The 23155-nt window shown below is 40.7% G+C and overlaps 1 protein-coding gene across 3 annotated transcripts; it reads right to left on the minus strand.

The window, feature by feature from the left end:
• Positions 1-1197: 1197 nt before the first annotated feature.
• SPO11 (SPO11 initiator of meiotic double strand breaks) lies at positions 1198-18223 on the minus strand. 3 transcript variants are annotated; one of them, XM_004370215.2, is made up of 13 exons: positions 14903-15033; positions 12967-13080; positions 10723-10811; positions 10182-10248; positions 9841-9949; positions 9283-9369; positions 8367-8403; positions 7928-8037; positions 6453-6552; positions 6099-6136; positions 4146-4222; positions 1988-2099; positions 1198-1482 (listed from the first exon to the last, which is right to left on the minus strand). In XM_004370215.2, the coding sequence occupies exons 1-13, from the start codon at positions 15031-15033 to the stop codon at positions 1363-1365; spliced, it is 1191 nt and encodes a 396-aa protein (XP_004370272.1). In that variant the 3' UTR covers positions 1198-1362. The 3 variants fall into 3 exon arrangements, 2 of the variants coding, with proteins under 2 accessions (XP_004370272.1, XP_004370273.1); XM_004370216.2 differs by lacking the exon at positions 12967-13080; XR_002825772.1 differs by lacking the exons at positions 1198-1482; positions 1988-2099; positions 4146-4222; ... (5 more) ...; positions 10723-10811; positions 14903-15033 and adding an exon at positions 18165-18223 and having other exon boundaries at positions 9571-9949.
• Between the last annotated feature and the right edge of the window lie 4932 nt (positions 18224-23155).

A 23155-nucleotide genomic window follows, 5' to 3' on the forward strand; every position in this document is an offset into this window, starting at 1 on the left:
GTTCTGGCTGTGTGGCTCTGGACAAGTAACAGCGTCAGTGTCCTCACCTGTAAACTACGGATGTCACTACAAGGTTCCTGGGAGAATAGGATAATGTGTGTGCGGTGCTTGGCGCGTTTAAGTTCTCAGAAATGGTATCTACTATTATTTTTATTGGTGTTATCATTACTGTTTATCTTTTTAAAACAACTAACCCAACATTTCTATACTTTTCCTATAAATACATAGTCTTGCTTACAATTACAAGTAGTCCCTGACTTACAACTGGGTTCTGTTCCGACAACTCCATTGTAAGTCCGTTCTGACGTTAGTGGAATACCTCTTTTTTTTAAGTTTTCATTATTATTGCCTTTTATTATCAGTATCATTATAAATCTGATCTTTGAAAATCTTCGAGTGAACATCTGAGAATGATAACATCAGCAAATTACGTGCTGCAACGTTGTATGTAGTACATATTACTGACGATGAGATGTACAAAAAAAAACCAGTCGGTCTTAAGTGCGTTTCACCGTAGCTCAAATACAAGAAATTACAACTACAATTTCAGTACTTTTAAAAGTTTACTGACAGTACAGCATAAAATAATAAAACTCATCTCTAATTAAGGTAGGTTTATGGGGGAAAGATCACATCTTTACTGTTGGAGAGGCACCTTGTTAAAATTTGAGGCTTCTGTAAATCTTAAAACTGAAATTCTTTATTCTATAAACTTAGACAAGAGAAGAATTCAAGTGAATTGAATTGAGGCAATAACCCATTAAATCCCTGGAGGAAAAAATGTTAAAGAAATAATATTATAAATAAAAAATATGTTCAAAAACAAAATAAAACACTGAAGACTACATCAACCCAAACCCTTATTTCCTAATAAATTTTACTTATTTCATAAGTGAATGAATGAATGCCTTATACTATGAAGACAAAGGAAAATGTAACTAAGAAGGAATTCCTGGATAGTACAGCATCTCAAATTTTCATTATAATTATTATTTTGTCACTAATTAGATATTTCAAGCCTTAACATTAGTTGTATTGCAGGAAGTAAATAAAATATTTTTTCAGACTTTGATAATAATTGATAAAAATATTAATTTTTTCAAATAAAATTTAAATGTCAAAATAATTTTTTTTATAATTTACTTAAATCATAGTATAGAAATCAATCTCTATAGAGAAGAATGAAATATAACCTTTAAAGAAAATTAGAATACAGCATTCATTTTGAGAAAAAAATATTAGTGAAAAATTATTTAACCTTTTAAAGAATTAAAAATATATGTTCCTTCCACAACAGTGTTTACCAATTAAAACAAAACTAATGAAAAACTTCTGGCAATCACAGGTTCTTCTGATGTGTTTTTATATCCACCCACCAAATTTTAGTTTGTTAGGTAAGTACACTTTGGAAAGATAATCAGATGATATGAAGGTCAAAGCCTGGATTTCTGCCTTCATTTTAGAGTCTGCCATTATTTCCATCTGTCAACAAAAGATAAAATATAGTCACACCGGAGCTCTTGGCTGCATTTCTGTCAATTCAACAAACTGGTACATCTAGACTTACTTTATTCTCCAGAATCATGGGCAGTAGCCTTTAGGGTCAACCAGAGTATTCTAGAGCCGCTGTATCTAAAAATATCAGGAATGAGGATGCCCATAAGGGTGTCTTCAATAATTAGGAGTGTTTGGGGCTCTTTACAATGATTTCTTTCTCTTCTCCCCCACCCCTACCACTCCCGACCGATGATACAGCCATAGAAGATGGTTATATGAGGATAAAAATGGGCTAGCTCCGTTCTGCTAATCTTACCTGTTAGCATCCATAGGAGTCAAAGTTTTAACAATTATTTACTGCCAAACAACACTAACATTGGTTGTTGGTTATATAAAATTTCAGGGAGGCTATTTTTAAAATATACGAATAGCCACTGCTAAAGAAAAAGGCAGTTAAACTTACAACATTTCAATTTTAAAAGAAACATACTTCTTTTCTCCAAAATGGTTGGCAGGTAACATAAGGTCTCTTCAGGATACTGTCAAGTTTCATCTGGTCCCGTTTTGTCAGTGGAATTAAAGTATTTTTAGGTATATTTAACCTAAGAAAAAATGGAAGAAAAAATATCAGTAAAAGCAGAAGATCATTTATGTTTCACCTGTGTTGCTTGTGCTCTTTTAAGAAACTGAGAATCCACCAACACCATGCCTATCAACACCAGGGCAGCCCAAGGGTGGATGCAGGGACGCCTCCCAGAGCCCTTTAAGCTCCACATTTGGAGCAGGGAGCGCCAATGTGCCTGACCAGCGGCTGAGATTCACTGAGAGATTTCAGGTTCCACTGAGTACTTGATTCTTTGTAATTCACTGAGAATTCTGGGCCAGGGAAGTTTGAATATTCCTGTTTAATTCTCTCTCTCAAACACACACACGCGCACGCGCACACACGTATCTAGTTTTAAATTTGAAAAAATTATTTAAAAAAAAGTAGAGTGTAATTTTATCTTGGTATGTGTTTTTAAAACAGCACAGGAGACGTCCAGGACTGATGGTGTGGCCACTGTTTGAAGTCACAAATCCCGGATTTCCAAGGGAAGCTCCAGTTTCATAGTCTTTTTCAATGTCCCCATAATTATGACCATTTGCCAGTGGCAGCTCCCGGACAGGGGTGACAATTTGATTGAAAGGGAGGCCTGTGGGATTTCTCTTGAAGTCATGTTTATGCAGCTACCACATTGTTTTTCCTTTGATTGTATATTTCTATACAGTGGCTTTTGAGGGCACTGATGGAGTTGATATGAGACATGGCTAGCGCTTCTCCAAGCCTCCTACTTTCATAATGATCAGATCATTTGTCCTGACTGCGTTAGAAGTGGTCTTCATACGAATACGTTACCCCCACAGGGCTTTGACCACAGCACATACACTAACTTAAACAAAGCTTTGATTCACTAGGGCATAAATATTCAAAAATCCGAAATGAAACATTTTCCCTTGTGCTCTAGTTTTTTAAGAGGAGGCCGATCACCCAAAATCTGTACATATTCCATATTTAGGAAATAAGCGCCTGTGTCCAAGGTTTGCTGACTGCTTAAAGAAATCCAATAAACATTTTTAAGTTCACTCTTATTAACCAATTAGTACGGCTAGATAACATTTTTCTTTAAAATATCACATTATCAAAGATGAAAAAGAAGTGATAATGCCCTATGCTGAGGGACAGGTGGGCTCTTACTCTGGTGAAGAAGCAAAATAGTTAACCTCTCTGAGGGCAAAGTCTTAAAAATGTGCACACCCTTTGACCCAGCCATTCTTCTGGCAGTTCAGCCTGAGGGACTAATTAAAGATGTGGGCAGAGATTTGGTTACAAAAGCATCCGTCAAACACTACCTGGGAGAACAGGGATTTGGAAACCACCTATGTCCGACTATGAGGACATCCCAAACTAGAACTCCGTCACAGAAGACATTAAATGAGGTCGCAGAAGACAAATGTGTTTATTTACACGGGAAAGTGATCACATCGTGTTGTGTGAAAAAAGCAGCTCACAAAATAACATTAATGTGAAAAATTATAGCTATGCACAGAAAATAGAAGGATATAGACAAAGCATTAAAAGTACTCATCTGTAGGTGATTTTTATCTTGTTACTTAATGATATTTTTTCTATAATGAACATATATATTAGATTTGCCAAAGTTTACGCTCCCAAACTTTAAGTAAACTTAAAATGAGATCTGTTTTATGGAATTAAAACTTTAAATCTATGAAAGAATTGACTTATATGCAGGATGATTTATTATACCTTCTATAGAACATATAATAGCAAATAATTACCATTTACTTAGATTAAATGTAATATACTTTCTAATTATAAAAGAATTTACAAAACGTTTTAACCATAAAAAGTAAAACGGAAATTTTTTGTTGCCTGAAAGTTCAATTGACCAACTTTATTTGTTGTTTTCTTAGTAAATGAAATAGAAACACTGATGAATTTAATTCATAATTACATAATTCTGATTCACAGTGGACAATCTAAGGAAAAAACGCTAAGAGCTTGCCTTTGTAGTGACTTTCTAGGCTTACTATTACGTAGTATAATGAATCATCATTTTAAATGTCCTAGTTCTGCTAAACCATCTAACCTTTTAATATCAGAAGGGAGAAGACCAAGCCATCTAATTGCTGGAACCGTGAGATTATGGGCTTCAAAAGACATAGACTAAAATAAAGAGTAAAAGTATATTAGGTAAGGCTAAATTGCAGAGAACTAGTATACTTTTATTTGTTAAGAAGTACAAGTACTAAAGCTAACTTCACGTCTCCCGAGTCCACAGAAGAAAATCTCTGAGAGCTTTGCTAAACCAGATTTTCAGTGACACTTAAAACTGCTCTATAATGTTTCTGTATTAATTTTCTAAAAAGCAAAACTATAAATGAACCTACCTGACCTGCGTATATTATTATTCTTTGTGATTCATATTTTAACACCTTGCTCCACCATCCTTTTCATCAGCTATAAACATATACACGGACACTTTGGGACACTTAAGTTGTATAACCAAAACAAACCCGCTGCCGTCAAGTTGATTCCGAGTCACAGTGACCCTATAGGACAGAGTAAAACTGCCAGCTGGTGGATTCGAACTGCCAACCTTCTGGTTAACAGCTGAAAGTTTAACCACTGCGCCACCAGGGCTATAACAGTGGTCCCCAAACTCTAGCATGCCGTAGAATCACTTGGAGGGACCCACCCCTAGAATTTCCAGTTCCCTAGGTCTGGATGGGAGCTGAGGTTTCCATTTCTAACAAGTTCCCAGGTAATGCTAATGCTGCTGGGCCTCGGCCTAAACTTTGAGAACCACTGAGGTATGTGAGTTGCAGACTCTGGTGATGAAATTTGTTGGCGTTTACATTTCTCCCTGTGGTAGGAGAAAGGCAATTGGCAAAGTCAGAATTCAAGGCTATAGATAACATTGTTGTTATGTTGTTAGGTGTCGTGGGATTGGTTCCAACATAGAGACCTTACGTACAACAGGATGAAACACTGCCCGGTCCTCTGCCATCCTCACAATCGTCGTTCTGCTTGAGCCCATTGTTGCAACCACTGTGTCAATCCATCTCGTTGAGGGTCTTCCTCTTTTTCACTGACCCTCCACTTTACCAAGCATGATGTCCTTCTCCAGGGACTGGTCCCTCCTGATAACATGTCCAAAATATATGAGATGTAGTCTCACCATCCTTGCTTCTAAGGAGCATTCTGGGTGTACCTCTTCCAAGGCAGCTTTGTTCCTTCTTTTGGCAGTCCATGGTATATTCAGTATTCTTCGCCAACACCATAACTCAAGGGTGTCAATTCTTCTTTGGTCTTCCTTATTCATTGTCCAGCTTTCGCATGCATATGAGGCGATTGAAAACACCATGGCTTGGATCAGATGCACCTTAGTCTTCCAGGTGACTCTTTGCTTTTTAACACTTTAAAGAGGTCTTTTGCAGCAGATTTGCCCAATGCAAATCTTTTGATTTCTTGACTGCTGCTTCTGTGGGCGTTGATTGTGAATCCAAGTAAAATGAAATCCTTGACAACTTCAATCTTTTCTCCTTTTATTATGATGTGGCTTATAGGTCCAGTTGTGAGGATTTTTGGTTTCTTTATTTTGAGGTGTAATCTATACTGAAGGCTGTGATCTTTGATCTTCATCAGTAAGTGCTTCAAGTCCTCTTCACTTTCAGCAAGCAAGGTTGTGTCATCTGCATAATGCAGGTTGTTAATGAGCCTTCCTCCAATCCTGATGCCCCATTCTTCTTCAAGAAGAAGGTAACACTCAGAGTATGTTTGTCAATCAGACTACGTTGTTGTTACCCTGGGCCCCACAGCTAATCCTACCTGCCATCCGAGATTGTATCCGCCATGCTGGAGACTGGAATTACAACCACTGAAATGTGAATTGGCCCTAGACTAGGATACTGGCTCCCCTGGGACATTTTGGGGCCCTGAGGTTACTAGGGAGTGATAAGGACAGCCAGTGCAGAAACTGCACTAAGGAACAGAAAGTATCTAAATAGTAGAACAAGGAAAAATATCTTGCTGTACTTACCATAGATCCATACTTATAGATGCACATTATTTCTATGCCTGTTAAAAGAAAGCCAACTTTGAAATTAGTCTTCTTGCATATTACAAGTTTGATCATTTGCCTTCTCAGATTTTATCTGACATCTGCAACTTTTATTTTCAAGGACATTATAAATGAAAAGTGTATAGTTCTCAGTCTAATATGGCAAAAAATAAAAGAGCAATAAATTTCCTCAAATGATTATAATCCTGAATTTTTATATGATAATAATAGCCTTTTAAATATTTTGTGAGAAGTGTTCTGAGAGCAAAAAAACACAACTACAAATATGATTGAATTCTGGCTCTTCTCTCAAATAGTCCTATGATAAATTACCGTGTGGGTCAGCATCTACAAGAGCGAAAACAGGAATGTGGAACAGATCCCACAGCTTCTTGACTAAAAGTCTCGTGTTCAGGTCAGGCACTCCCTTTCCCTAAAAGCAAGATTGGAATCATATATTTAATCTCAGTGGAATGAAATCAACTAAACTCCATCTTTATTTTATTAATAATCTAGAAGTTCGATCCCCCACCTGAATTTCAGGTGGTGAAGGGGTGGTGTTGGCTGTGAGGAAACATACCGCATATACAACAGGGATATGAGCCCGCACGCATTCATACCTTTGACTCAGTTATCCCACTCCTAGGCAGTGATCCTAAGGAACTATTTCAGCAGAAACAGAAATAAAATAATACAAAATCCCATACGCTTAAAGATATTTATTGCAATATTACCTAACATTACTGCAAATACCAAAATATTACAAAAATATCTAACATTGGGAACATGGAGAGGCAGCATAGCACGGTGATGACATGCAGCTGACAATTCTTAGCAGCATAAACCTGAAATAGTAGCATAACCTTTCTGTGTTTCTTCATCTGTAAAATGCACATCAGGAGTCCTGATGGTGCAACAGTTAAGTGCTTGGCGGCTAACTGAAAGATTGGCTGTTTGAATCTATCCAGCGGCTCCGAGGGAGAAAGACCGGGTGATCTGCTGCCATAAAGATGATAGCTTAGAAAACCCTATGGGGCAGTTCTACTCTTCACATGGGGTCGATATGAGTTGAAATCGAATCGATGGCACCTAACAACAACAACAACAAAAATGCAGATACCAGTAACCCCTCATAAGGTTATTACTGGAATTAAGTTATTTAATAATCATAAAGCGCTTAGAAGAGTACCTGGTTACATTTAGGGTTTAATAAACCCTAAATGATGGAATAATATTATAAAGTCATTAAACCAAGAATTATGTAGCAAAGTAATTTAAAGCACATTACTAACTTACGCCTGTAGCTCCCTGGGTGGTGTTATCTCAACCTCAGGAACCATTACTTACACTTCGGTGTTCTTTGCTATACTTTGCACATCGATGTAAGAAAAAAAAAAAAAAGCCAGCTCCTTTTGATTGAATGAACAGAATTACCTGGTACACAAACTCTGTGAGGAAGAACCAGGCACAGTGCTTGCTAACTCAACCTGCCCAAAGCCCCAGTGTTACCATATCACGTGGGAACAAGCACCCCCGTTCGGAACGGGGCGAGGGGACCCCAAGCTCACCATGGTCTGAGAAGCTCTCTTTTGAGGTATTTAAGAATCAGGCCACCGACTTGATTTTAGTTAGACTTGAGGATGTTTAAATGAACATCTTGAAAATTCTTGTTCTATGACCCCGAGGGGTGCATCATATTGATAAGAGAATGTTGTCCAAGCTGTGGAGATAATGTTATAAACCCATCTTACCAATCACCAGAGTAGAACATGTTAGTCTTTGGATTGTAGTAAAGGTAGACAATATACCGTAACCATGATGCACGGAGACATTTTGCTGCAGAAGTTATCATCTAGGAGACGCTGAAATGTCGCATCTTTTTCCACAATTAATAGAAATTTTGCATCTGTAATTAAATCTGTGAAGTTAAGGCTGAAGCACATGGGCTCTTGAAGGTGATAGTATTTAAATGTACCCACCAACTGAAAGAACGGCGCTACTAAGGTCAATTAAAAAGCAGCTATAAATACATTTTCCTTTTACCTTTAAATATATAAAACAGATATCTAGTCACGCTTTTAGCTGTCTTCCTCACTAGGTGGTAAGCCCCTAAGAGTAGGAACCATGGCGTGTTTAGTTTGACACTAGAGGGTCTAACTTGTGTTATGCACATAATGAAGATTTGGTTTATCAAAGGAACAAATGAACACTCATTCTAAAAGTTTCGTTTTCCCACTCAAAGGATACTTCGAAGTCCTTGAATATTAGATGGCACAGCAACAGCCTAAATTAACAAAATGCAAAAGTTATTTCTTTTTAATAAAAAGTAAGTATAGCCACACTTTATAATCTATCACAGAAATCTATCTTTTCATTTTCTACCATCAGAGATTTAGTCCTCAGTAAGAACATAGGAGGAAACAGATTTCCGCTCAGTAAGACACACGGCCCAAATTACTTCCCAGCAGGCGAGAGCCTCTAGGAAGCTCTGTAGGTATGAGGTTCAAAAAGCAGAAACTGATGGACCAAGGCGAGCACGGCTTTCTTGTGCAGGATCTCCTAAGCATCACCTTCCTCTTTTCCCAACTGGTAACGTGGCCCTTTTCCAAACAGCTCTGCTAGTTTAGTACTATAGTCTTGCTATATACGAAAGCCAACCAAATAATTTAGCATTAAATATATTAATTTCAGAATCAGGAAAGTTTTAGGAAGCTCACAGAAATAACCACGCTATAATGGTGAAGTCACACTCTACCCGAATACAACACTGCATTTTTTTGAAGGAATGTATACATATGTTTAATTCAACATGACATTTGCCAATTGGCATATTTTGAAACTATGTAATGTACAGCCTGTAAAACCAAAAACCAAACCAAATCCATTGCCATCAAGTCGATTCCGACTCATAGCGACCCTATAGGACAGAGTAGAACTGCCCCATAGGGTTTCCAAGAAGCGCCTGGTGGATTTGAACGGCCAACATTTTGGTTAGCAGCCGTAGCTCTCAACCACGTAAAGCATATACTTATTCATACTTCAAGTTTATTTTACAAATCTTAAGCTCTAAACTACATAACAAAGCAGGAACTAGAATGCACTTTAGGAACGAAGGGTCTGACAGGGAGTTAAAACAGCCTGTGAGAGCATCCGAGAGGCTTACTGTTGAGCAGCCAGTACAGTTCACTCTGGTACCATCTTCCTCAATGTAGCTTAAATTGCCAGCAATTAAACCTTTTGATGTAGATAACTGGAAGAAAAAAAAAAAGACACATTTGAAAACTTTTTCACTAATATATTTTATGCTACTAAGTCATCTCCCAGCCGCTCCTTGGAAACCCTGTGGGGCAGTCCTACTCTGTCCTATAGGGTTGCTATGAGTCGGAGTCGACTCGATGGCAATCGGTTTGGTTTCTTTGGTTTTTTAAGTCATTCCTCATGTTCACCTGCAAAAGTACATGTTTTAACGCAGACTGGAATTTAAGAAATAAAACAGAAAACATGTAAGGAATTTAGGAATTGAGAATATTTGGCAATTCGTCTGTTTCAGTTCATCCAAAGGGCATATATTGAACACAGATAATCTTTAAGTTCACAGTGAGGATAATATAGTATCAAAAAATATCAAAAGAAGGCACAGATTAAAATTTTTATTTTGATTACAATTTTAATACAAACATTTTGCTTTAAAATCAGCTGATTTGTACTCCGTGCTACTTACTATATGTAGACTCCTCCTTGGCACTTTTAACAGACAAGAAATGTCGTTGATTATATTGTCCACAACAGTCTGGTTACCAAAGAGTTGGCTGTCAGTGTAATATATGTCTCTATAAAAATTTTAAAAATACCTTTTTAATTAACGATATTCTCTTTGAATATGACAAATAGTGGGGTCTTATTTGAAGAAAATGTTAACTAGACTAAACATAACATATGAAGAAAGTAATTTATTACCCAGAGTCTAGTCTTATGCAATTTTTCAAAGCATATAATAAAAGTTAATCTAACTAAATCTCACATTGCATTGTAAAGAGTAATTTGCCAGAACAATATATTTACCTTTTGGTTGCATAAGTGTTGCTTTGTACTAATTTATAAATCATGGACAGTATTTTAAGAACTAGAGCTGGAAAAAGATGTGATAAACAAGTTACTCGTCATTATTTCAAGAATTAAAAAGATACTGCTAACAGAAACTACAATGGTATTCATTTTAAATTTTAAAAAAATATGAAATTAAAAAAAAAAATAAGGGTTATTAACTGTCCTCAGTTACTTTCTATACATTTTGTCTTTCCAAAATAGGAGGGTTAAGTACAGAGTAATAGCTGCCTGAAGTAACAATAAAATGAATCTCTCCACGAACAGCTAAACTGAGAGAATAATTTCCCACTGAACCCTATACCTTGACACATACATTTATTTTGGAATGATAATCTACTTCCATGGTTGTTGACAACAAATTCTAGACATTTATCTCAAGTACAAGAGAGGTCTATTAAAGAACAAGTAACATTATTTAACTAGGAACAACTAAAAGTTAGAAGGGAGTCAAATATATTTATTTATTCTTTATCACTAAAAGCCATGAAAAATTTACCGAAATTTTGAACTGATTTTGGTGAATCACTTTTGATTTTTCTTGTGGTACGATGAGATACCATCTGAAGACCCACAGAATCTTCAAACCTGGCATTTTATTTAAAACAAGGGAGTAAGATGGAAAAAAAATTCTGAACATCAAACAATATGTACTTAATGTCCTCTTCTTCACATTATTTAAGTTACACATCTCCTCTCAATGAACTCACTGAAGCTTTGGCATAACTTTTTTGTAAACTTAGATCATTACAGGTGGTAATTAGCTCTGTGACTCAGAGGCACTATGAGAAAGTCTTTAAAGTAAATGAACTAAACACCTCTTATTGTGATATATATGTATACACATAATGTCTTTCCTGGGAAGACACTTAGTGTATGTAAAATGTTTTCAAATATTTCACATTTTTATTAGCATTTTAATAATTGTTAGTTTTGAAACATTATAATCCTGATTTAACACTGAGTTACATTAAATAAAATAATTTATATTAGATTGTTAAATTGAACTGCTAACCCTGTCCTAAAGGCCGCAGAATGCACCAGGCAAAGAGGCCAGATATCCACTGCTTGAAGACTGGATGAAAAATCCATCTTTCAAAATATTATGCAAATGAACTAGATGGTGCCCAGCTACCACTACCGACCATTTTGATCAGGGCCACAATAGATGGACCCTGATAAAATGAGAGAAAACACAGAACTCAAATTCTTAAAAAAGTCCAGACTTACTGGACAAGTTGCGACTAGAGGACTCCCTTAGACTATCGTCCTGAGATACTCTTTAAACCTTGAACCAAAACTATCCCCTGAGGTCACCATTTAGGGAAATAACAGACAGGCACACAAAATAAAGGATATTACCCATGAGTATGGTGCTCCATTAAAAAACCACTATATGATACCAAAATGTCAACAATGACTCTAAAGCAAAGACGAGAAGATAAGGGGACAGGGAAACTAGAGTACTGGAAATGGAACCACCAGAATGCGATTCAAGAGAATGTTGGTACATTGTGAAAAATGTAACTAACGTCATTGGACAATTTTTGTAGAAAGTATCAAATGGGAACCTAATTTTCACTGAAAACACAATAAAATAGTACGCAAAATATGATTCAAAACTACACAGCTTACATTAATTATATTGATTATAAAGGAATATTTAGCGACTAAACCATTGCTGTCAAGTTGATTCCCGACTCATGGCAACCCCATATATTACAGAGTAGAACTGCTCCATAGGGTTTTCTTGGCTGTAATCTTCATGGAAACAGATTGCTAGGCCTTTCGTTCATGGCACCACTAGGTGGGCTCAAACCTCCAACCTTTAGGTTAGTAGTGCAAACAGTTTGCCCCACGGAGGGACCTTCCTTAGTGACTAAGGAGTCTCAAACTACTTTTACTCTGTTTCTGTGGCTATTACAAAGCATGAGAGCCATCCTTACAGTGTTTTTTATTATTTAGTAGAGAAGATTCTATAGGCTGAAAATCTGAAGAAAACTATATAACTAGTCTAAAGGACTTTGATAAAGCCTTTTGCTGATTTTACTCTTCTTAGACACATGACTCGGCAGAGAGAGGAGATCTGACAAGAGAAAGAGCCTTTGAAATGTGCTGCTATGTTCAGGATACATTTATTTTGGTCTTGGGTATTGGTTGTAGTTCCTCTAGGCAAATAGTTTGCTTTTGCAGTGTCTTGTTAATGAGACTTCCACTGATCACATTTCCTCCACTGAGTGCTATGAAAGCTTAGATCCAAGTCTGGGATCTATTTATAGCAAGACTAGAAGGCTTCATCATACGCATTTTGAATTCTAACCTCTTTTGGTGCTCCATTTTATGTCCCTAGCATTATTATTATTATTATTAGCCCTAGTGGTGCAATGGTTCAGTGCTCAGCTGATAACCGAAGGTTGGTGGTTTGAACCCACCCAGAGGCTCCGTGGAAGAAAGACCTGGAGATCCGCTTCCCTAAAGATTACAGCCAAGAAAACCCTACTCTGCCACATGGTGTCACTATGAGTCAGAAACTACGGCACCCAACAACAACAGCATTGTTTGTTCTTTGCCTTATCTTTCACACCTACTTCTAGTTTACATAACCTTTCTGTGTGGAATATATTTTGTAAATTTCCTTCTTTTTGGCATGGTAAAGGCAATAAAATAAATAGAACTCTGATTCAAATCAATTCAAATAACGATATAGATACTGCATTTAAAAATAAAAATGCAAAATACCCACTTTATATTTTCCCAGCTGGATCTGTTGTCTATAGTGAATGCAGGTGCTTCCTTTCTTGCCAAGCTTGCAATTATGTCTTGGATAATATTTTCAATAGCTGCAAGAACCTCAGAACTGAAATAATAAACACACTATGATTCGATCTTAATTATAAATTAGGCCTTTACAATATGTGACATATCCCCAGACCAACACTGTAACTTTTCCTTTCATTGGCTGTTTTTTAAAATCAGGTAATCCATGTCAATAATGATCTCTCCCGCTACATCTTAACATCGTACGGCATTAAAACAACAACTACATTTATAGCGATTACTTAGGAAAAAAATTCATTTGCTTATAATTTTATGTAATTCTCAAATAATCACCAGTTGGAGTCATAGTTTCTTTTAAAGAGACAATATAATTTGTAAATGCATTTTACCTACTTTTTATATTAACCTACTTTAGTAGCTGAATTTAGATACAAACTTGTTGGCTTGAGATTCTACTGATAAATGTTTTAATTACAAATGATGGAATATTGGCTTTAAACTTGATTTTCTTCCCTCAAAAATACAGTGCAAAACTATTCCAAAAGAAACACTTCCTGTAGCACATTACCCTAGTTGATCTATGCCTTGAATCAACTCTTTTGGATTTTAGTGATACAGAAGGGGGGGAAAAGTTTAATCATTACCATGAAAAGAATACATCGTGATTCCTGTACCAAATGGTTGACTTGGCAACTATTACGTCATTTTACAGCAATATTAAGACTGAGCCCAGGTTTCTATCAGCTGACGTTTAATTTCACAAACCATCAGTTTTCAAAAATGTTGTGTTATAAACAAATAGAATATTGACTAGGAATGGAAATCAAATTAAATCTGGAAAATGGGTAAAATGTAGTGTTTTAATTTTCGTGGCAACGCCAAAGCTTTCACAGAAAAAGCATGTATTTAAAAACCAATATTTTCTAACAATGAAAGGTAAAAACTGTCTCAAATATTAGTTTTTCCCGTTTGCAAAAATGTTGCTCAGCAATACTGTAACCAACCTTAAGATACAATCGGATTAATTTACATCTCAAATGTAAACAAGGGACTCCCCCACTTCCTCCTTTCCCTCACCCTCTCAAGTTCTCCCTCAAACTAAATACTTTTGTTAAAAATTTGTTTGCTTATGAGTGTTTTTGTTTCGTTTTTTGGCAGTTGGCTTGGACTTACAAAAAAAAAGTTTGCTGATAAGCCAGAAAAGCAGGTAAAAGGGAGCAAAACAACTGAGCATTTTAAGTTAAAGAAACCAATAACATAGCACGGTATGTAGTTAATGCCAATTTCAGTAGTTGGAGAAGCTCTGTAATTAATATTAAATAAATCATTTAAAATCTGTACGTTGTCTTCACTTCCGTGTACATGTCAAGAGAACCGTTGTCGTATTATAAATTACTTAAAATACGTATGTTGAAATTCTGGCCATTTTGACAAAACCATTGCTTACTGGGTGCAAACTCACAACATTCATTTTCCCTCACCTCTTTAAAAATTAAAAAAAAAAATCAAAATCTTTTGAAGTTAAAAATCTTTTTAAGTTAAAAATGTCTGAAGAAATCTGAGAGCCTGGTGGCAGGGATGCTCCTAGAACATTCTAGAAGGAGAGCATTCTAGGAGAGGAACATTCTAGAAGACACAAGGAGGGCCATGACCAGGCTTTGGTGTTGGAAAGAACAGTTAAAGCAGAAAGGTGGCAGGAGGGCTAAGGAAGGGCCTTTCTGGGGGTTCAGGGCTGGCCCAAGAGGGCCCCCCCTGGTGGCCTGCACGCCAGTGAGGCAGCCTTGTTTCCCTCAGGTCCGAGCGACGGGATCGCGGTACGAAAGGGGCGCCCCAATCTCTCTGTTTTGCACATCCTCCTCCTCAATCCACGTCCTCCGTGGAACATTCTCGCTCTCTTATACCTCGAGGCGGGGCGGGTCCCCCCGCGAAGGGACTCCTCACCGCCTCTCCTCAGGTCAGCCAGCAGGAAAGCCCTGTGCTGGTCCAAAACTTCGAAAAACGAGGCGTCAGGCCCCATGGGGGCGAAAGCCATGAAGGCCGACAGCGGGGCGAAATCCTCCCACAGCCCGAAGCGCCCGGCACACAGGGAGGCGAGCCTTTCCCGCGCTTTCGAGCTGGGCCGGCGCCTGCGCACACCGCACCCCGGGAGGCGGAGCCGGGAGAACGCATGCGCATAGCAGCTCCGGGGGGGTGAATGGAGTGCGCAAGCGCACATCTCTCTCAGGTGTGGTCCCATGCTCGCACATCTCTCTCAGGTGTGGTCCCATGCTCGCACATCTCTCTCAGGTGTGGTCCCATGCTCGGTGTGGTAAGCATCTGAATGTGCAGGGCTGAGATGTTTATGCGGCTTGTTTGGGATCCTGGACCCAAAATTCCTTGAGATGATTTTATTTATTTTCTCTTCTTGCTTATTTAGGTAAAGTAGCACCAGCGATTTTTCATTAAAACAGAGAATTATGCATTGAGCATATCTGCTGCAAAAGACCTCTTCAAAGTGATAAAACGCAAAGATCTCACTTTGAGGACTAAGGTGTGCCTGACTCAATCCATGGTATTTTCAATCGCCTCATATGCGTGGAAGAGCTGGACAATGAATAAGGAAGACAGAAGAATTGATGCTTTTGAATTGTGGTATTGGCAAAGAATATTGAATATACCATGGACTGCCAAAAGAATGAACAAATCTGTCTTGGAAGAAGTACAGCCAGAATGCTCCTTAGAAGCGAGGTTGGCCAAACTTTGTCTCAAGTACTTTGGACATGCTATCCGGAGGGACCAGTCCTTGGAGAAGGACATTATGCTTGGTAAAGTAGAAGGTAAGCAAAAAAGGAGGGCCCTCAAGGAGATGGATTTGACCCAGTGCTCGCAACAATGGGCTCAAACATAGCAACCATTGTGAGGATGGTGCAGGACCAGGCAGTGTTTTGTTCTGTTGTATATAGGGTCCATTTGAGACAGAACTGACTTGACTGCACCTGGCAACTAGGCTCTAGATTCGGTATTAATGTTTACATAGTGGTTGAAGGCCGACAAAATCCATTTCACACAGCAGATCTCTTCCAATTCTCACAGCAACCCCAGGGAGTTCCTAATGTTATCACCCCAATTTTGTGGGAGAGGAGAAAGTGAAGTCCACACAGATTAGGCAGGCCTGAGTTAAAATCCCAGCTCGACCACTTTGTAGGGCTACCAGATTTAGCAAATTAAACACAGGACACCCAGTTAAACTGGAATTGAAGATAAACAACAAATATTTTGTTTGGGACATACTTTTACTAAAAATATTAATAATAGTAATTGTTTAACAGAAATTCATGTTTAACTGGGGTCCTTTTTTTATTATTATTAATCTAGCATCGCTACCGTTGTACCCTGTCCTCTCACTGCAGGCTTGAGGAGCTGTGTGCCTAACCCCCACTTTCTCCAAGCCTTCTAGAGTGGAGGGGCAGAGGTAGGAATTCTGAAGCCCCAGGGAAAGATTCCTGGCTTTGGGGGGTGATGTCCTTGAGAGAGGAGAGTGGGAGAGACTGGAACGGGCTCGTCTCTGGGCTGGGTGGCATCAGGGCCTGTGGGGGCCTGTGGGGGCCTGGTCCTGCGCAGACAGACAGGGACCTGGAACCGTGCCCCCAAAGAACCACCTGTCTCCAGTCCCGCTCCAGAGAACTGTTTTGTTCCCCTAGCTCCCAGTTATTTGATAGTTCTGAAAATGAGAACTGGTTTCCCATCGTCAATAACGGATCACAGTCTAAGGTGGGGGAGCTGAGGAGAAACAAGTGACCACTTAAATAATTCAGAAATGCACTTAAAATATGCCACAACCTTAAGAGGTAAAAATGATCACCCCTACTTCACAGAAGAAGGCACTGAGGCTTGGAGAGGTTGAGCAATTCGAGCAGGATTGCACCCCCTAAAGTTACAGAGAAAACAGCCCTGGTGGTGCAGTGGTTAAGCGCTCGACTGCCAGTCAGAGGTGGGTAGTTCGAACTCACCAGCCGCTCCACAGGAGAAAGATGTAGTAGGCTGCTTGCGTAAAGATTACAGCCTTGGAAACCCTATGGGGCAGTTCTACTCTGTACTATAGGGTCCTTGTGAATCAGAATCAGAATCAACTCGACAGCTTTTTTTTTTTTTTTTTTCAGTGACAGAGCAGGGGGCACACCTGGACTCCAAACTCACGTACATAACCACTAGTACATGAAGTATCCCAAGGTCTGGTTAGAAGTATGTCAGAATTTTGGGGGGGCTTTTTTGCTGGTGGAATTTGCCCCTCCAGCTGGGAGCTGGCACAGCAGGCTCTCATTTATCCTCCTCAGTAACGAGCAAACAAAAGGCCCATGAAGCCAGTGGGCGAGTCCATGACGCCAGCCAGGCTTGTCTGCCCGAGGTGCCTCTCACCTGGGAGTAGGACCTTTTGGGCCCGTTTGTCTCTCACACTGGCTCTTTGAGATAAATCGCTGTGCTGGGGAGAACAGACCCTTCTGTACCACTTTGTGCTGGAATCAGCCAGAAGCCGGCAGACATACTAGATCCAACACAAAAACCAGGGGATCAAAACCGAGCAGTGAGTGAACCTGTAATAAACCTGGCATTCCTGCGGGGAGGAGCCTGAGGGGCAGACTTGAAAGGCCTCGATGGGGCTGCCACCTGGGCAGACAAAAGCAGACAGTGCTAGCAAGTCCTTCCTGCACAGATGCGCCTCTGCCTGGGGCCTCCAGGTATCCCGCCTCCGCGCAGGCACCTGGCATGCACGCCCCCTACAGCGGTTTACACCATCCCCACATCAAAGAAGTGGCCCCAGCCCCAGGCTGTGAGAGGGAGCCAGGAAGACATGTTCTGCCCCTAGCAACTCACTGCAAATATGACTGGCAGATGCCAGCTCACGGGCCAGTCGTGCTGCTGAGTTCCTTCTTCCCTCAAGTCCTCCCAAGCTGCGCGCCACTTGCACTCATTTGGGGGAAATAAAAGGCTTTCTCACAAATCCCACTGGTGGGTCTTTCCTCAGAAGCCAGTCTGACACCCAGAAACTTGTCTGAGGTCCAAACCTCATTGCAGGTTGGAAAAGAGCATTGTTTAAATTAGGTACAATTACCGCTTCAAGTTCTAAAAACCAAAACCAAATCCGTTGCCAACAAGTCAATTCCAACTCACGGTAACCCTACTTACCCATTGCCATAGAGTCGGTTCAAACTCATAGTGACTCCGTGTACAATGGAAGGAAACACTGCTTGGTCCTGTGCCATCCTCACAATCATTGCTATGTTTGAGCCCATTGTTGCAGCTCTAACAGATCCGAAAAGAGACAGGAAGGAGGGGGAGGGGGGTGAGGACGCCCTGTGATGTTAATGAGGCAGGATTGGAGGCAGTTATGTTAATGAGGCAGGACTCAATCTACAAGATTAGGTTATATTTTAACACAATCTCTTTTGAGATATAAAAGAGAGAAGTGAGTAGAGAGACGGGGGACCTCATACCACCAAGAAAGCAACGCCAGGAGTAGAGCGTGTCCTTTGGACCTGAGGTTCCTGTGCCAAGAAACTCCTAGACCAAGGGAAGATTGATGACAAGGACCTTTCCCCAGAACTAACAGAGAGAGAAAGCCTTCCCCTAGAGCTGACACCTTCAATTTGTACTTCTAGCCCCTTAAACTGTGAGAGAATAAATTTCTCTTTGTTAAAGCCATCTGCTTGTGGTATTTCTGTTACAGCAGCACTAGATGACTAAGATAGAATTTGGTACCAAGAGTGAGGTGCTGCTCTAACAGATACATAAAATGTGGAAGCTGTTTTGAAACTGAATGGATAGAGGCCGGAAGAGATTTAAAGTGCCTAACAGTAAAAGCCTAGATTGCCTTGAAGAGGATGTTGATGAAATTATGGACATTGAAGACAATTCTGGTGAGGACTCAGAAGGAAATGAGGAGAGCTGTTACACTGGAGATGGTGCAAACGGTAAGAAGCAGCAGCAGAATGAGGAGACCAGCATGAGACGGCGCTAGAGCCGACCCAGGGAGCGAGAGAGCTGAGTACCCTCTGGCTGAAGTTTACTGGCGGAGTTGGGTACCTCCAGACACTTACTGGTGGAGCTACAGAGCTTTGGAACACTTGCTTCAGCAGGGCAGGCACAGGTGGTGAGGCTGAGAGGCAAAGGAACCAGGAAGCAGAAGCTGAAGAGACAAGGAACACAGGAAGCAGAGCTGCCTCAGTCTCAAAGGGAAGGGTGACAACCTCTGGGGTCTCAAAGGGTGGAGTCACTACTCAAATGGACTAGGAGAATGGGGCTGCCCAAATTTCAAGGGAGTAGAGTTGCTGTTCCAGTGGGCCTGGAAGGTGAAGCTGAAGCCCAAGACCGAGGGACCGCCACCCAGAATCAGGAGAGTGTGGCCAATACCTAGAGTCTGGAGGGCAGGGCCATTGCCTAAGTGGTATTAGAGGATAGAGGTTTATTTTCAAGCCTAGAGAGCTAATGTAATGTGTTCTGCTGACTTGCTTGGTGCCTGTTATCCTTTCTTTCCCTCCAATTTCTCCCGTTTGTAATGGGAACATCTACCTTGTGCCTGTTCCACCATTCTACTTTGAAAGCAGATAACTTGTATTCTAGATTTCACAGATGAAGAGGAATTTTTGGATTTTGGTCTTGGAGTTCAATTAAGACTTTTGCTATGATATGATGGCTTTTGCTATGATATGATGGGGTGAATGTGTTCTATATGTGGTAAGGACATGAATTTTGAGGGGGCAAAAGGTAGACAGTTATGGATTGAATTGTGTCCCCCAAAAATGTGTGTCAACTTGGCTAGGCCATAATTGTCAGTACTGTGTGGTTGTCTATCATTTTTTGATTTGATGTGATTATCCTATGTGTTGTAAATCCTAACCTGTATAATGTTAATGAGGCAGGATTAGAGGCAGTTGTCTAATCAGGCAGGACTTGATCTACAGGATTAGATTGTGTCTTGTCCCAATCTCTTCTGAGATATAAAAGAGAGAAGTCAACAGAGAGGAGAAGAACTTCATGCCACCAAGAAAAAAGCACCCAGAAGGAAGCCCATCGTTTGGATCTGAGGTTCCTGTGCTGAGAAGCTCCTAGACCAGGTGAAGATTGATGACAAAGATCTTCCCTCAGAATCGACAGAGAAAGACTTCCCCTGGAGCTGGCACCCTGAACTCAGACTTCTAGCCTCCTAAAATGTGAGAGAATAAAGTTCTCTTTGTTAAAGCCATCTGCTTGATGTATTTCTGTTATAGCGGCACTAGATGACTAAGACGCCCTGAGAGCAAGCTGGATGAAGAGAATATCCTACTTGTTACATTTGAGCAAGTTTTTCTGTTTGCTTTTAGAGAGAGAAGTGCAATTCCCTGCCATGTCCCCATCAGCAGCTTCCCTAGCTGTCAACTCATGGCCACTCCTGTTTCATCTACATTCTTCATCCAAGCAAATCTCAGGTATCATATTATTTCACCCATAAATATTCCAAAATTCATCTCTAAAAATGTTGTTGTTAGTTGCTGTCAACTCATGGCGACCCCACGTGTGCAGAGTAGAATTGCTCCATAGAGTTTTCAAGGCTGTAACCTTTTGGAAGCAGAACGCCAGGCCTGTCTTCCAAGGTGCCTCTGGGTGGGTTCAGACTGCCTAACTCTTGGCTAGTAGTTGAGCGCTTTACTGTTTGCACCACCTAGGGACTCCTCTAAAAATAAGGACTAAAAAAAGAAAAGGAAAATAAATAAATAACCACAATCCCATTGTCATAAGAAAACTACCAACAATCAGTCTTTAATATCACCAACTCTTCCATCACTATTGAAATTTCCCCAGTTGTTTCATGGAGTTTTTTGATAGTTTATTCACGTCTGTGCCTTATTTGCAAATACCGTCCATCCATAGATGGCTGTTGGTTGGTATGTTTCTTCTTGCTGTTAGTTGCAGTTGAGTCTGCCCTGACCCGTGCTGAACTTATGTATAACAGAAGGAAACATTGCCCGGTCCTGCACCATCTTCACGACCATTGGTATGTTTAGGTCCGTAAAGCCAAAAACCAAACCCACTGTCGTCGAGTCCATTCCAATTCACAGCACCTCCAGAGGGTTTCCAAGGCTGTAAATCTCTATGGAAGCAGACTCCGACATCTTTCTCCCACAGAGCCACTGGTGGTTTTGAACCACCGAACCTTTCAGTTAGCAGTCGAACACTTTAACCACTCGTACGGGCTCTTTTCTTTCTGAGTCATTTGTCCCAGAGAGTTTTATAATTAAGAGTTTGTTGACTGCATCCTGTGGTGTCATTCAACACATTTCTCAGTCCCCGGTATTTCCTGTAAATTGAGGATTAGATTTGGAGGCTTGATTGATGGAGGTTTGATTTTTTTGCAGGGGTGGGGGGAATATATTTCATAGGTAGTCGGAAATGTCTAGGTCCTCCGTTAAACCCGCCAGGACTTGGATGGCTGGGGCCTCCATGTCGAGAAGTCCTGAGCTAGCCTGAACCTCTCCTTAACAGACGGAGAACATAAGTACGCTCAGCACAGTCCCTGCAGACTGGCCTACGTGCTTGGTCCTACACAGAAGACTCACTAAAGCCGGACCAGGAGATCGGATGAGAACGGTGAGAAGGAGCAGGTTTCCCTCCGTGCACTGAGCGGTCCCGTGGATCTGCAGGGAGGGTTCTTGACCTGGATCCCAGAGCATGCAGGGTGGCTGTTTGGCACGAGCCCAGCCTGACTCATCAGCTCTGCTTTTTATGTCTTTCTCCCTCACACCCTAACTGGGCTGCTAATGACTCTCCACTGCCCGCCCCGCTTTGTCAGAACTGCTGGGCCATGACCTTGAGACACCCCACCACAACTGTTTTCAAAAAGCACCAAAGTCTGGTTCATCTTCCACTTTGAAAATCAGTCAGCACTAAACAGACTTGCTTTGATTTAAAGAGACTTTTAAAGTTCCAAAATAATTCTCCTCCTCCCCCTTGGCTTCTTCTTTTTCTTCTTTTATTGTTTGTTTTCTATTTTTTCAGACTTCTTGGCAACTGGTTTTGATAGAAAGAGACTCTTCTGCAAAAGACCAGAAGGCGAGCTCGGTGCGGGAAGCCAGTGTGCTGGAACTCCCGAGGTGCGTGCCCTTCCCGTTCCCAAATTTCCATGAGCAGGCACACAGCAGAGGGCCTCCCCATTTACATCCTGGCAGATTCGTGGTTCACCCACAAATGTCTACTGCACCTTTGCGGTCCCCAGCCCTCCTCTTTCCACGAAGAAACCCATACTCTTTAGCCATCATCCCCCTGTGTGCATCTCCCCCCAAGCCATAAACCAGTTGCCAGTCGAGTCAATTCCGACTCATGGTGATCTCATGTGTATCAGAGTAGAACGGTGCTACATAGGGATTTCAAAGGCTAATATTTCAGAGTAGATTGCCAAGCCTTTCTTCAGAGATGTGTCTGGGTGGACTTGAACATCCAACCTTTCAGTTAGCAGCCGAGTGAGTGCATTAACCATCTGCATCATCCTTATATCTATCTGTATGTATGTGATTCAGTCTGGGCTTTGTCAATTGCAAGTGCCATGAAACCAAAATAAACCACTTAATCCCCAAGCCCAGGGACTTCAGGCTGAGCTCGATCCAGTGGCTCAAATATAATTTTCAGACATCTGCATCTTTCCGTCCATCCACTGTGCTTTTCTCTGTGGTGTCTTCTCAGGCACGCTCTATCTGCGTGGTGGCCTAGATGGTCACCAGCAGCTCTGTGCTTAGAAAGTACCATTGTAGCAATCCAAGTAGCAAGAGCCCACTTTTTCGTTAACAGTTCCCTTCCAAATCCTGGGGTGACTGGCATTGGCCCAGCTTGGGTCTCATGACCACTGCAGAACCAATCAAAAGGGCCAGGGCATAGAATGAGTTCAATGGCCAGGCCTTGGTCCTATAGCTTTCTGGGTCACATGACCACCATAGAACCAATCACCAAGGCTGGGCATAGAATGAGTCCAGTGGCCAGGCCCAGGTCCTGTAGCTATTCCTGCTCACGTGATCACCATGGAACCAATCACCAAGGCAGGGGCACAGAATGAGCCCAGTGGCCAGGCCCTGGTCCTGTAGCTATTCCTGGTCACGTGATCACCATGGAACCAATCACAAAGGCCAGGGCATAGAATGAGTCCAGTGGCC

The sequence above is a fragment of the Trichechus manatus genome, unplaced genomic scaffold, assembly GCF_000243295.1.
Source record: "Trichechus manatus latirostris isolate Lorelei unplaced genomic scaffold, TriManLat1.0 scaffold00008, whole genome shotgun sequence".
NCBI lineage: Eukaryota > Metazoa > Chordata > Mammalia > Sirenia > Trichechidae > Trichechus > Trichechus manatus.